The sequence below is a fragment of the Xyrauchen texanus genome, chromosome 43 (assembly GCF_025860055.1).
Source record: "Xyrauchen texanus isolate HMW12.3.18 chromosome 43, RBS_HiC_50CHRs, whole genome shotgun sequence".
Lineage (NCBI taxonomy): Eukaryota > Metazoa > Chordata > Actinopteri > Cypriniformes > Catostomidae > Xyrauchen > Xyrauchen texanus.
The window spans coordinates 32,834,097-32,848,062 of NC_068318.1; the positions used below are offsets into that span (position 1 = coordinate 32,834,097).

The 13,966-nt window shown below is 42.1% G+C and overlaps 1 protein-coding gene across 1 annotated transcript; it reads right to left on the minus strand.

Annotated features, from left to right (window-relative positions):
- Positions 1 to 2,903: 2,903 nt before the first annotated feature.
- LOC127635571 (ankyrin repeat and LEM domain-containing protein 2) lies at positions 2,904 to 13,663 on the minus strand. Its single transcript, XM_052115696.1, has 14 exons — positions 13,422 to 13,663; positions 12,598 to 12,730; positions 11,686 to 12,048; positions 9,252 to 9,419; positions 8,980 to 9,149; positions 8,518 to 8,706; positions 8,312 to 8,434; positions 6,876 to 6,939; positions 6,609 to 6,790; positions 6,414 to 6,520; positions 6,182 to 6,339; positions 3,743 to 4,241; positions 3,493 to 3,624; positions 2,904 to 3,385 (listed from the first exon to the last, which is right to left on the minus strand). The coding sequence occupies exons 3-14, from the start codon at positions 12,035 to 12,037 to the stop codon at positions 3,223 to 3,225; spliced, it is 2,307 nt and encodes a 768-aa protein (XP_051971656.1). The 5' UTR covers positions 12,038 to 12,048; positions 12,598 to 12,730; positions 13,422 to 13,663; the 3' UTR covers positions 2,904 to 3,222.
- Between the last annotated feature and the right edge of the window lie 303 nt (positions 13,664 to 13,966).

A 13,966-nucleotide genomic window follows, 5' to 3' on the forward strand; every position in this document is an offset into this window, starting at 1 on the left:
TGAAATATTCTTCTAAGAATCTTCATTTGTGTTCTGCAGAAAGAAAGAAAGTCAAACATCTGGGATGACATGAGGGTGAGTAAATGATGACAGAATTTTCATTTTTGGGTGAATTATTACTTTGATGAGGACATAATTAACAATATATCCTATTTGTATAGTTAAAACAGATGAAACTTAATCTATAAATGAGAGAAAACAGACTTTATTAACTAATAAACTAATGATAAAACATAGTACTGCTACACTTACTAAAAATGTACAAAACAAACTAAAATAACACTTAGACAAACAGAAGTATAATTGAATTCGTTCCTTTAATAAAAGGAACAACCGAAGCTCTTTCAGTGCATTATATGTTCTCTGCTCATAGAACACAACAAATATAGAATATAATCTTGTAAAAACACAAAAAGATACAGAACATTCTATTCTAGAGAGTATTTGATTGGGCAAACATCTGTGTAGTGCAGGATGAGTCATCAATATTTTATTCTGTTTTTCTGGAAGAGAAATATTGTCAATTTTAAATGCACGTGTCCATTAAAACTGTATTTTGTCAACTTTTAGGTAAACACGAGCATACAGATGACCTTAAAGCTACAGTGTACATGTACTAAAAGCTACAAAACACTGATTATAAAGTCATTTTATGTGGCTGGATATATTTTTGTCCCTCATCTTAAATCTAATAAGTATTTTCCAAAAAATAAAAATAAAATTCCTTGATATTTCCAGGTTGTCCATTAACATAGAAACGCTTGTCTTTAAATAGTCTCACACTCACACTCTCACATATATATATTATACACACACACACACACACAGTCTCACACACACACTCACACACTTACACACACACTCACACACACACTCACACTCTCACATATATATATTATACACACACACACACACACACACACACACACACACACAGTCTCACACATGCGTGCTCTGAATATCCGGTTGCAGTGGGGGCAAACCGGAAGTGGTGCAGCAGCAGTGACGATTGGGATTCGGGTTCCTCCTTTTCTTTTTTGTCGTTTTTCTTTGGTTGCAGCAATCCGACTGGCTTCGAAGTTGGTGGCTCCTGATTTTACAGCAGTCCTCCAGACGTTGCGATCCTGCATGTTTACTTCCCAGATGTTGGGGTCAATCCCGAAATCCTTGAGTGTTGCCTTCAGCGTCTCTTTTGCCCGCAGCGTGATCGAGCTCCATTCTCCAGTTCTCCATAGAAGATGCGCTTTAGTAATCGCTCGTCCGACGTGCGCGAAACGTGTCCACTCCAGCACTGCTGAATTTGTTTCAACATTGTAAAGTTGTTGTGACACTTTATGTTGTTGTTGTTGTTGTGATCTGTGTATACTGTAGGTGTCTATGCATTTCTGTGGAGAACATCACAGAATCAAGAAAAACAAAAACAAAAGAGTTGCGCACTTCAAATGACTCAAAATAATTATTGCGAATAGCTGATGTCACCTCCTCTATTACATACATAATTTGTATCTCTTTTCTCCCCAATGTGTAACGCCCAATTCCCACTACTTAGTAGGTCCTCGTGTTGGCGTAGTGACTCGTCTCAATCCGGGCGGCGGAGGACGAATCTCAGTTGCCTCCGCGTCTAACTGTGCGTTCACACCAGAAGCGGCGAGAGCGTCAAAATTCGCTCTGGCTGCCCTTCGACGCTCGAGGACGCTCTGACGTAGTTGAAATAGGCGGCAACGTTTGTTCAGAATGCTTTGTTTTGTGAACTATATTTAAAGGGGCCGCAATTTAAACATCCAGACATGTCGACCATTTACTTTTTGCCGACCGATCACAAGTAGCGTATATCCTCATGAACTCTTTAAAATGTGAAAATAAGAAATCGATCGATGGCAGTAAGTAATTAAAATTATAGTTGTTTGTTATAAAAAATAAAATAGGCTACATTTGTAGTAATAACTGTGGTCTTGGTCATATATTACAGGGAAACCCGTCACGGCAATAATTCATTTCTCCTCCATTTTATCTTCAGAACGAATGTTTGGTGGGAACCAAAGTTTACACGGTTGTGTTCTCTAGACTTCGCTACAGCGGAGCACTTCTATATTCCAATAGGTTGCCGCTGAACCGCGTCACAGCTCATTACCATAATGTTGACTGCACTTGATCTTCCATCTGACGCCCACACCGCCCAAGACTCGCCGTGCCGCTTCTCTCGAGAGACGCTGGCTGTCATTGAAAATGAATGACTTCCGGTCGATTTGACGCTCTCGCCGCCTCATGTGTGAACGTACGGTAAGACCGTCAATCCGCGCATCTCATCACGTGACTTGAGCATGTTACCATGGATATGTAACGCAAGTGGAGGCATCACGCTAATCACAACTCACCACACGCCCCACCGAGAGCGAGAACCACATTATAGTGACCACGAGGAGGTTACCCCATGTGACTCTACCCTCCCTAGCAACCGGGACAATTTGGTTGCTAAGGAGACCTGACTGGAGTCACTCAGCATGCCCTGGAGTCGAACTCGCGACTCCAGGTGTGATAGTCAGTGTCAATACTCGCAGAGATACCCAGACCCCCTATTTAAAAAATTTTAATGCAACGATTAAGCACTTCTTTTGATCAAAGATGATTGACGTGCAGCTCGGAGATGACACCAGTGTAATAATTGAAAATGATTCTAATTATTTAAAATTGGGCTTTTAGGCCTTCAGCAGTGTGTAATATTATAAACAGTCTTTTTAACAAGACCATTAATATAGTAATCGGGTGCAATTAAACAATATAAACACCACAGATCATACTAGGGTCTGAAATGGCATCAAACAGTTTAGTTCATAGAAACACTCAACATTACACACACACACACACACTCACGCACTCACTCACGCACTCACTCACTCACGCACTCACTCACTCACTCACTCACTCACTCACTCACTCACGCACTCACTCACTCACTCAATCACCTGACTTGGAAGAACAGCTTATATAAGACTGAGAAAATATTTCAATCTTTTCATGCAACACTTTCTTACCACAAACAAAACAATAGTGCAATTATTAAAAGCAACACAACAGCAGTACAAAATAAAATAGCTTTACAACTTTAATAGGAAGTAAAAAAGACACATTTAGAATTGTAAAGTGACTGAACTTTTTAGTGCTTGTTAAACGAATCAACCAACGTACAAGAGCATCTCCGATTCAACAGACGGGACATTCTGGTTACACGTGTCTGTATGACCTGCTCGGAGGGCTGAACACAAACTGCTCGGGGTTAAAGTGGCCCGGGCTTCTCAAATTGGTTGAGACCGTAAACCAGTCAAGTCTATCGGCCGGTGAGCTCCGGCTCGCACTGTCTCGGATCGTCAATGAAGCTGCCGGCCAGCTGAAAATGAACAAACATGTTAAACCACATTTCATTGCATCATGACACCAAAAGCAGCACACGTCAAGTCAAAAATGTAGAATATTTTACTTAAGCTACTGTGCTACCTTTGTCTTTGTGATGAAGGATAGGATAAAATCTGGCTCTGCCATTTGACGACACAGGGATATAAGTTTTGCTCAATTTCCACATTATCCAACGCTAGAAGCACGTCATTGTCAAGCTTTGTTGGGGAATTACTAGGTAAAATAATAACAAAGGCATTACAGCGATGCATTTATGATTTCTATAATGTAACCGGAGATATTTCACCAGTGTTGAGTGTAATCCGATAGTAGTGCAACACTTAAGGCTTACCCTACTATAAACACCTCTCGTCTATCGAGGTCAACAGGGTCAACGACGTGGTCAGTCATGCTGTTTGTTGATTGAAATGAAGAGTCTGAGGAACCCGAGTGGTCCAGCGAGACGTGTCCTCTGCTCCAGGGTGTGGAGTGAGAGAGGATGCCCCCATTACCTCCATAACAATCCTGCAGGTCACCGGAGTCTTCATCCGCTGTGAAATACTCCTCTGAACCACAGCTGCTTTCATCATCTTCCGTCTGATGCGTTCTCCATTCATCATCAGAGCTGGACAGAGTCTGGCAGCCCAAACCAGAGTCACATGTGTGAAGTGTGTGTTCAGCGGAGACTGAAACCTTCTCAAACTCCTGCATCAGGTCACGGACCGGGAACCGTCCGACGTCACTAGGATCTCCTCCTCCTGTTGAATTCTCACGTGGGGTTTTAAAGGAACTGTTCAGATGCTCATTGTGAAATGATGTACAGACAGAAGCGGATGTTCGATCAGGTCCACCTTTAACAGAAGATAGCATCAACACGTTTCTGTAAACACCTCGTCTACAGCCAAACAATGCTTAAACCGGCGTTTGACCTTCAGTTAGACGGAAGTACCTCTTCATCGACACCAAATATTGGTTATTATTGATCAATCAGTATTGGTTTGATCTACCAACACCCCGATTTCCTAATTTGATTGACTGAATTCTGATTAGTCTGGCTCTATTTTCGTGACCACACTTGGGCGCAGCGCTAAAGCGCAATGACCGCGCGTTACGTCTTAGTGAGGGGTCGTTCACAAACGAGTCGGCTCGAAGAACCAGGTCTTGTAGGTGAACGTTGGGAGCCGACTCGCATATCAGAAGTGCCAAATCAATTTATAAAAATATTTAAATTAAGATATGAATAATCAAAAGATTTAAATGAATAGAATTAACTAATTCAAAGAACGTAAAAATAAATAAAATAATAAAAGGTCCGAATGCTCAAGCGCACACACATTCGTTCTGACTGTCTACTCAGACTAACAGCCTCACGTGTTGTTCCTGTCAATCACACACGCGTTGTCAATCAACGAACTAAAGATGCGTGAGGGAGGGCGGAGCCAATTTATTATGTTGTTCAGATTGTATTAGCTTAGAATTGTTACATTTATACGCACTTTCTTTATATACATTAAAAAAAGTTATACTTTAAATGCACGTATGAAATAGCATCCTCCTTTTTTACATTTATTTCAATTTGTGGGATGCTGCAGTTTTGCAAATCGTTATTTTTTTAAAACTTTTATATGTTGTAATATTTTATTATCAGTGCCGCCGCTCCCTACACGCTCCCTACACAGTCTGCGTAGGGCACCAACTCCCTAAAGGGGCACCATCTTACCCTAGGAGGGCACCAGAACATCCACCAGCTGCCCTTACTCACACATTATACGTTATTCAAGGACCCGAAAGCAGTTGCAGAACACAGACGATTGCTTTGAGCTCATATCACGCGAAACCCGTCCACCTGGAACTCTGCATAGAAATAATTTTGGCCAGCGGCAGCCCCGTCTGTTATGCTGTTCAGACTGTATTCGTTTTGAATGGTTAGATTTATATGCACTTTGTTTATATACAATAAAAAGTTATAACGCTATAATAAAGTTATAATTAATTACATTTAAATGCAAATATTTTATAGCATTCTTTTTCATAAAGCAATGCATTTTTAAATACATTGTAAAGTAGAGAATGATTTAATTTAATAATTAAACTAGAATTGTTTTAACAATAATTATAGTCAAACTATCGCAAACTGTTTGACTTGAAAAAATACAAAACATGTTTGTTTTAAAGAGCTGTTTGGGAGCCAAAAGAGCCGGAAAGCCCATCACAATTACGTCTCAAACAATTTACACGAGAGCGCTAATTCCAAGCGCACGTTTCGTGCTAGCCAAAGCATAAGTGGGCGAGAGTGTTTGCACTATCTGCGTTTGATCAATTTACAGATTTTATTTTATTAGTTTTTCATAATCTTGGTCACATTATAGCTTTTTTTTTACATTTACAAATTCCATGTATTTCATCAATTAATATGATGTCTGGAAATTGCACATGTGTTTTATTACATGTTTATTGTTAACATTTACAATTTGTACCATTTATATTTATACATGTAGAACAAGAGCTAAAACGGTACTGTCTCTTTAAGAATAGCAGCTATGAGTGTATATTAACGAGGACGCACGCGGTTTCTTTATTGTGATTATAATTCATGCTTCTCTTTGTCAACTGACTGTAAAGAACAGAAAGTGCTTTCAAATTAATTATTAAAATCTAAATATATTTCTAGTAATCAACATTATGCTTCAAATGCTGCCGATTGTGCTTAACTTGTTCTGAACCCGGAATATTCTTTTAAAAACCACTGGTTTGAGGAGTAGCAAGCGGGACACAGTTTAACGGGACTAACCGGTAGATGGAGTGGAACAGCTAGCATTTGTCAGGCTATTTTCTCTGTTCAAATACTCTTCCAACATGTTCAAACCATCCGCAGTCAACAAATCGATAAAGCAGTTCAGAAAGTCCCAATATTCTGCCCAGGGGACGCCCATCTCATGAGCCAACTCTCTGTCAACACAAGAGTGAAACGGATTATTTGAGGAATTTTATTTGCATTAATCAGACATTAACGGTCAGCTCACCTGCCCACTCTCTCTGCGCCATGATCCGAATCCGATTTCAAAATGTCATGGAAATATTTGGCCCGATCTCGTGGCGGCGTTTTCCACAATCGGTGAAACTCCTCCGCCTGAATGACAAAACATCACTGTATTTCTGGTGGCAAATATCAAGAATTCATCCTAATAAAATATTACATACAAAGAGACGTGAAGTACTTTTGATGAATTTAAAGGGCCAGCAAACGCCTTGATCGTCATTTCTGGGTTTTTGGGACTGTCCACAATCACAGGTGTGTGTAACTGGTCACATGACTCTAATGATCCAGGACACCAGGGGGCGCCGATCACTGGATGAAGCGTGTTGTCAGCGGCCCTCAATAACGGCACATAAAATCTGTCTGTGACCAAACACACAATACACACGTGATGCTGCATACTAGTTTAATACACCGGTGAAACTATAGTGTCGTGATGGTAATGTACCCTCCAAATATTCCATGATCTTCTGCTTCACTTCTTTACTTTTGTTTTTCCGCTCACAAATCATCTGATAAATAAATATGAGCAGTTAGTTCCTCTGCACAGCTATAAATTACATTTCTGTCATCATTTATTCACAATCAGTGTAACATTCGTTCTCTTCACGTTCATTTAAGATTGTAATTTCGGGAAAAACGACTTGCTTTGACATTATTCATTTAATTTCAAAATTAAAATGATCAATTTAATTAAAAAATTATGAAATGAGCCTAAGCAACCAAATTGTCCCGGTTGCTAGGGAGGGTAGAGTCACATGGGGTAACCTCCTCGTGTTCACTATAATGTGGTTCTCGCTCTAAATGGCGCGTGTGGTTAGTGACTCCAGCCAGGTCTCCTAGGCAACCAAATTAGCCCGGTTGCTAGGGAGGGTAGAGTCAGACGGGGTAACCTCCTCGTGGTCACTATAATGTGGTTCTCGTTCTCGGTGGGGCGTGTGGCGTGTTGTGCACAGGGCTGGACTTGGAAGAGAAATCAGCGGGGTGGTTTCGCTGTCCTTTTCTGCATATCGCGGCGCCGTCTTGTGTCCGTTCTGCATTATGCTGCAGCACATTTTTGCTTATCGCAGCCCATTTGGGCCCGTTTTGCGACCGACCCACTGGCCTGCTCGGTTCTCCCGATGGCCAGTCCACCCCGATCAGCCCCAAAGTGCGTCGGCTCACCGGGAAAATGCCCGGTATGCCAGATAACCAGTCCAGCCCTGGTTGTGCGTGGATGCCGCGGAGAATAGCGTGAAGCCTCCACACGCGCTACATCTCCACGGTAACGCGCTCAACACAAGTGACGTGATAAGATGCGCGGATTGATGGTCTCAGGCGCGAGGCAACTGAGACTCGTCCTCCGCCACCCGGATTGAGGCGAGTCACTATGCCACCAAGAGGACTTCGAGAGCATTGGGAATTGGGCGTTAAAGATTGGGGAGATAAAAATAAATAAAAAATACAAAATGAGAAATATGGCCCTGGACTCGTCTCCGTAACCTTCTTTCTAATTTCCTAACAAATTTTTTAACTTGAGTATAAAATTCCGTGCTTCCGCACGACTCAATGTCAGCATTGCCGAATACATTAAATCCTATGCAGTGACGCGTCAGCCCTGCATCCGTCACCAATTTGAACTTTGACCCCAATACCACTGAACTTCCAAAGCGCCAGCGAATGATTACCAGGTAATTTACATTCACCCCTATGTCGCCCTTTCTGCAATGCTCATCATGTGGAGGGCAAAGCGCCAAAAAAAACTTGGGCAGAGTGTTGACGTCCCGAGTCAACGGGAAGCCACTTCAGTCATGTGGGTTTGGAACAACATGAGGATGAGTAAATGATGGCAGAAATGTTCATTTTTGGGTGAACTGTCCGTTTAAGATGTAAATGGTGACTTACACTTGCAGGTTTCTGGTCGTATTTATTCCTGCAGTTTTTATCGACGTATGGATGCGAACACAAAACATTCACCACGTCTGGACAACCAAACTTACAGGCGAAGTGCAGCGGCGTCTCGTTACTCTGCGAGGAACAGAAGTAACACAAGTTGCAGTATGCAGATCACTACTTCAACGTGTCTGAGATGATTAGATGATAGTACTCACTGCTTTGTCAGGAGTGTTAAGATACAGATCAAGTATATATCTGATGCGCTGCCACAGCATGACCTCCTGATCTTTAGGGTACATCAGACGCATGAACTTTGGGTTCTCCAGCGTCTCCAAGATCAGACGAGCGATTCCTGGCTGGTTCTCTTTTGCTGCGACATGCAGGACATTATACCTGCATCCCTCCTGGACCAACAACGTCATAAAGTACAGTATGGATTATTAGATCAGAGTCACAGATTACTTTTAGTAACAACTATGTAAAAGTCCCAAATCCCGAAACTGCTATTGAGTACCTATAAACCATCCAATCAAGTCCCGCTTACATTTTTCTCCTTGAATATCCAGTTTCACTCAGAAATGCATCACATTGTAATTTCATGCCGACTTTAAATGCAAAGCTGTGTATCATACTAAAAACAACGTGAATATGTACTGTGGACATGTGCAAAAGTACACCTGCACAATAGTTGGATTGTCACCAGATCCGATGAGATATCTTGGATTTTCCCAGACGAGCTCTTTAAAGGTCTCCTCGTCTCCTTTCTCGACAGCTTTCCGCAGTTTTGCTGTCATGTCTTGTGTGCGCGGACTTCTGAATTCGTTGGCCTTCTCCACATTCATGGCATCTAAACTCACAAAACAAAAACAAACGATGGACTCTCACCAGTTCTCGTTCTTCTTCAATGAGCGACAGCACATATATGACATGTGCAAACGATCAGGCTCACCGGTGACTGACGCAGCGTTTGGTTTCTCTGGTGACGATTTGTCTTCACATGCACCTTTAGCAAAGTTCTCAGCGTCTTCTTTGCTCACGAAAGCTTTGAATCGAGCGCCCTTCATTCTCATCACGGCCTTCAGTGCTTTTGTCTTATTAGCAAACACGTGCACTGTACCTGGAATAACCACACATTATACATTAAACATTTGTTATGGTGAAATGTCCCAATTAAGAATCACTTTCTGGGGGGGGTTCTGTGTATCTCAGGATCCAGGGTGTGCTGAGTGGCTCCAGTCAGGTCTCCTAAGCAACCAAATTGGCCCGGTTGCTAGGGAGGGTAGAGTCACATGGGGTGACCAAATTGGCCCGGTTGCTAGGGAGGGTAGAGTCACATAGGGTAACCAAATTGGCTGGTTGCTAGGGAGGGTAGAATCACATAGGGTAACCAAATTGGCCCGGTTGCTAGGGAGGGTAGAGTCACATAGGGTAACCAAATTGGCCCAGTTGCTAGGGAGGTTAGAGTCACATGGGGTAACCAAATTGGCCCGGTTGCTAGGGAGGTTAGAGTCACATGGGGTAACCAAATTGGCCCGGTTGCTAGGGAGGGTAGAGTCACATGGGGTGACCAAATTGGTTGGTTGCTAGGGAGGGTAGAGTCACATGGGGTGACCAAATTGGCCGGTTGCTAGGGAGGGTAGAGTCACATAGGGTAACCAAATTGGCCCAGTTGCTAGGGAGGGTAGAGTCACATGGGGTAACCAAATTGGCCGGTTGCTAGGGAGGGTAGAGTCACATGGGGTAACCAAATTGGCCGGTTGCTAGGGAGGGTAGAGTCACATGGGGTGACCAAATTGGCCGGTTGCTAGGGAGGGTAGAGTCACATGGGGTAACCAAATTGGCCGGTTGCTAGGGAGGGTAGAGTCACATGGGGTGACCAAATTGGCCAGTTGCTAGGGAGGGTAGAGTCACATAGGGTAACCAAATTGGCCCAGTTGCTAGGGAGGTCAGAGTCACATGGGGTAACCAAATTGGCCCGGTTGCTAGGGAGGTCAGAGTCACATGGGGTAACCAAATTGGCCCGGTTGCTAGGGAGGGTAGAGTCACATGGGGTAACCAAATTGGCCCGGTTGCTAGGGAGGGTAGAGTCACATGGGGTAACCAAATTGGCCCGGTTGCTAGGGAGGTCAGAGTCACATGGGGTAACCAAATTGGCCCGGTTGCTAGGGAGGGTAGAGTCACATGGGGTAACCTCCTCGTGGTGGTGATTAGTGGTTCTCGCTCTCAATGGGGCGTGTGGTGAGTTGTGTGTGGATCGTGGAGAGTAGCATGAGTCTCCACATGCTGCGAGTCTCCGCGGTGTCATGCACAACGAGTCACGTGATCAGATGCGTGGATTGAGGAAGAACGTGGAAGCAACTGAGATTCGTCCTCCACCACCCGGATTGAGGTGAGTAACCGTGCCACCACGAGGACCTACTAAGTAGTGGGAATTGGGCGTTCCAACATTTTGAGAAAAGGGGATAAAATCGAATCACTTCCCTGAAATGATAGACTGATATTTCACACTGGTTTGTGGCCAAGTTTTACACAAACACTCCCAAAGAACAATACCTTTATAGCAGAGAAATACTAGATAAAACTAGAACATTTCCAAGAGTTTTAATATACTGAAATATAATTAACTTCCAGGCCTAGAAATGTCCTGATATTTTCAGTAGCGGCAGATCGAGATGTCGGTTTTACCGACTAATCAATTCCAATAGTTGCTTTTTGGAACTAGCGGTTTAGTGAAAATCTTTTTTAACTTTGTAAAAACTTTCCTGATAATGTATACTTACTCCAGCAAACCATATGCCTTTAGCGTATTAAACAACACCTAAACCTTTACACGGTAGTGTAAGGAAGATTACATTTATGCAGATTTGGTCCCTTATGATTTATATAAATACTTAAATACAGAGCATTGTAACAAAGCCTCCGTCATTTCAAAATAAAAGTCCCCATTGTAACAAAGCCTCCGTCATTTCAAAATAAAAGTCCCCAGTGTGTTTTGGGCATGTTTATAGTTAAAAGTCCTGCGTTTTAATATTTTTTTTTCTGTTTATAATTGGGATTTTGGTTAAAAAATTAACAGCATCTGTCATTTTACTCATTTTGGACTCTTGTAGCCTCTATGTCTGTACACGACATTTAAAAACTATCGGCCGAATAAACAGTTATTGGCGTTTCCAACACCTTAGTAATCGGTCCCGGAAAGTCCACAATCAGTCACCCTTTAGTTTTCAGGTTTTCCACAATTTTTAAATGGTTAATTCATAATATAGTGCACGAATCATGACTACTTTGATGGTACATTGACGTTTCCAAGCTAGAAAAATCTAAATGTTCAACTTCCCTGATATTCCCAGGTTGTAGATTAAACTTCCCTATGAGACACGTACCATCTTCAACGGAGGGGTCGTCTGGCTGAGGATAAACTCCGTAATAAACGGAGGGATTGTCGGAGAATGTCTCTGGACTCTCTGCAGTTTCGGTGTCATTATTCATTTCCTCTCTGTTCTGTTCATTGATTGGCTGATGAAGCTCTTGGCATGAACTCTCCGAGCTCCCAGAATGCATCTGTGGCACATCACTGCCATCTGTGTGATTCTCCAGCAGAACTCGAGCCAGTTTCTTCTCAAAGAGGCTCCTGGTGGTGGCTGTTATTGGGCCACATTTGAGTCCAGCGCCTGTGATCTCGTCCCTCAACTGATCTGGAGTCAGTGACTGCAGCCTCTTGAGAACCAACTCCATTATATCACCAGCTGTGAGGAGATAAACAGAAGTATAGGACTCTGCAGAACAATAATAGGCAATTTAATTTATAGGCCTACTATTTATTAATGCCAATATCTGTTGTCCAAAATAATGTTTTTATATTGTTGTGTTTCCCTTTACATTTGTACTGTTTTGTTTCATAATTGTTTAACTTGTTGTTAAAGATGAAGTAACTCTTTAAGTGTTTAAATACTTATATCCCAGCTTAATATGCAGAGACAACAATAAATAACCAATTCATTGATTAATTTTCTCAAAATCTGTAAACACTGTGTGGCTTTGAAAAATGCTGTTTGTTTTGAGCGACCCGCTTAGACACGCCCCAACAACGTCACTCAACCAATGGCGTGGGTTGGGGGTGGGACTATCTCTTTGTTTTGGCCAACAGCAGACGGGGGCGTGTTCAGAAAGCTGTTTTGAAAACAAAGTTTATTTGTGCACTTCCGTTTGGTGGCGCAGAAATTACATCATCTTTCAAATTTCGCTCAAAAGCTCAAAATGCTTTATAAGAGCAGGATGCTATAGTGACAACGTACCTCATGTACCGCTAATGGCCTCAACCAAAGTGATTCTAGCGAGTCAGTCCACTGTCGGTCATCTTTGGAACGCTCTCTGCCGGTTATTTCCAGTCATGCAAATGCAGCTCATCTCTAGTTGAATTGATAAACGCTGAAATCCCAAAAACGGTTGGTCAAGATTAAGATCAAAGAACAAATTTCAAATCAGCAATAAAATCGGACAATACTGGAATCATACATTGTGCTTCTTAAACTCATTTTATGCTAAAAACTCAATTTTACCGGCTTGTATAGCTAATGCGCATGCGCGTTCTAGAGTCGCATGACACGCAATGTCTGTATCTAAAAGGTGATTGGCTCTTTTAACTGTAAGGCGGGAATTCCTTTCTACATCCGTTGCCGTTGGGCGCTAGAGCTCCTTAATTTTAATAGAAGTGGCCCGTCTCTGCTAAATTAACTCTGGCTCCACACGTGTTACATTAAACATGAACCTTTTTACTGTTGAGAATGGAGTTTATGGGAATGATATTCAGCAAATCCCAATAAACAATGTCTAAAATGAGAATTTAACTTTCAGAATGTCTTAAAACAAACCACAAACACGTGACACTCGATTAATAAGTGAATAAACATTCCTCGTCAGTGAATCACTTCTGATTTCACATGTTTAATCGTTAAATTTAAAGGGTTGTATTGACACCAAGCATCGCGAAAAGAGACAAATTCACCAAATAAAACAAACTCCCATTAATTAACTTCATTAAACGCGCGCACACACACACACAAACTAACTTTTGACCGCTGGTGTCGTATGTGTCATACAGTAAGCAACACGCTCTTACCAGTCACTGGGATGTTTCAATGTTCGATATTGTCAATCAGTGTTTGATGATGATTGACATCAATCCAGATATTAATCTAACACAGAATAGAAATGCCGTCGCGTAATGTGCTTCCCACCGGAATTCAATATATCCATATGTGCACTGAATTGAATACAATATTAAAAACGTAACTACACGATCACAAACCCTTCAGAAGCTCAAATGAAACCGATATGAATACATATCAATAGTGAATAAAGATCGTGGCACCATGTTAGCAGAAGTAAAGAGCAAACAGACCGCTGGTGGGAGGAGATCCGATCTTATCAATCATAACTGCTGCATATGAGTTTGACCTGCAGAGGGCGACAATGCACAGAGATTTATATAAAGCCAAAGTTTTCTAGCGAGTCAGTCCACTGTTGGGCATCTTTGGAACGCTTTCGGGAGGTTATTTATAGTCATGACACTGCAGCTTCTATCTATTTGAATGGGGAAAGATCGAAATCTCCAAAACGGTTGGTCCAGATTACGATCAAAGAGCATATTTTAAATCAGAAATA

Excerpts from the sequence above, each read along its gene's own strand:
- LOC127635571 (XM_052115696.1), bottom strand. The coding sequence starts at position 12,037 with ATGGAGTTGGTTCTCAAGAGGCTGCAGTCACTGACTCCAGATCAGTTG. Across the intron at positions 3,625-3,742 it reads CGAGAGGTGTTTATAGTAGG|TAATTCCCCAACAAAGCTTG; the intron begins GTAAGCCTTAAG and ends TATTTTACCTAG. Across the intron at positions 3,386-3,492 it reads CCTTCATCACAAAGACAAAG|CTGGCCGGCAGCTTCATTGA; the intron begins GTAGCACAGTAG and ends GTTCATTTTCAG.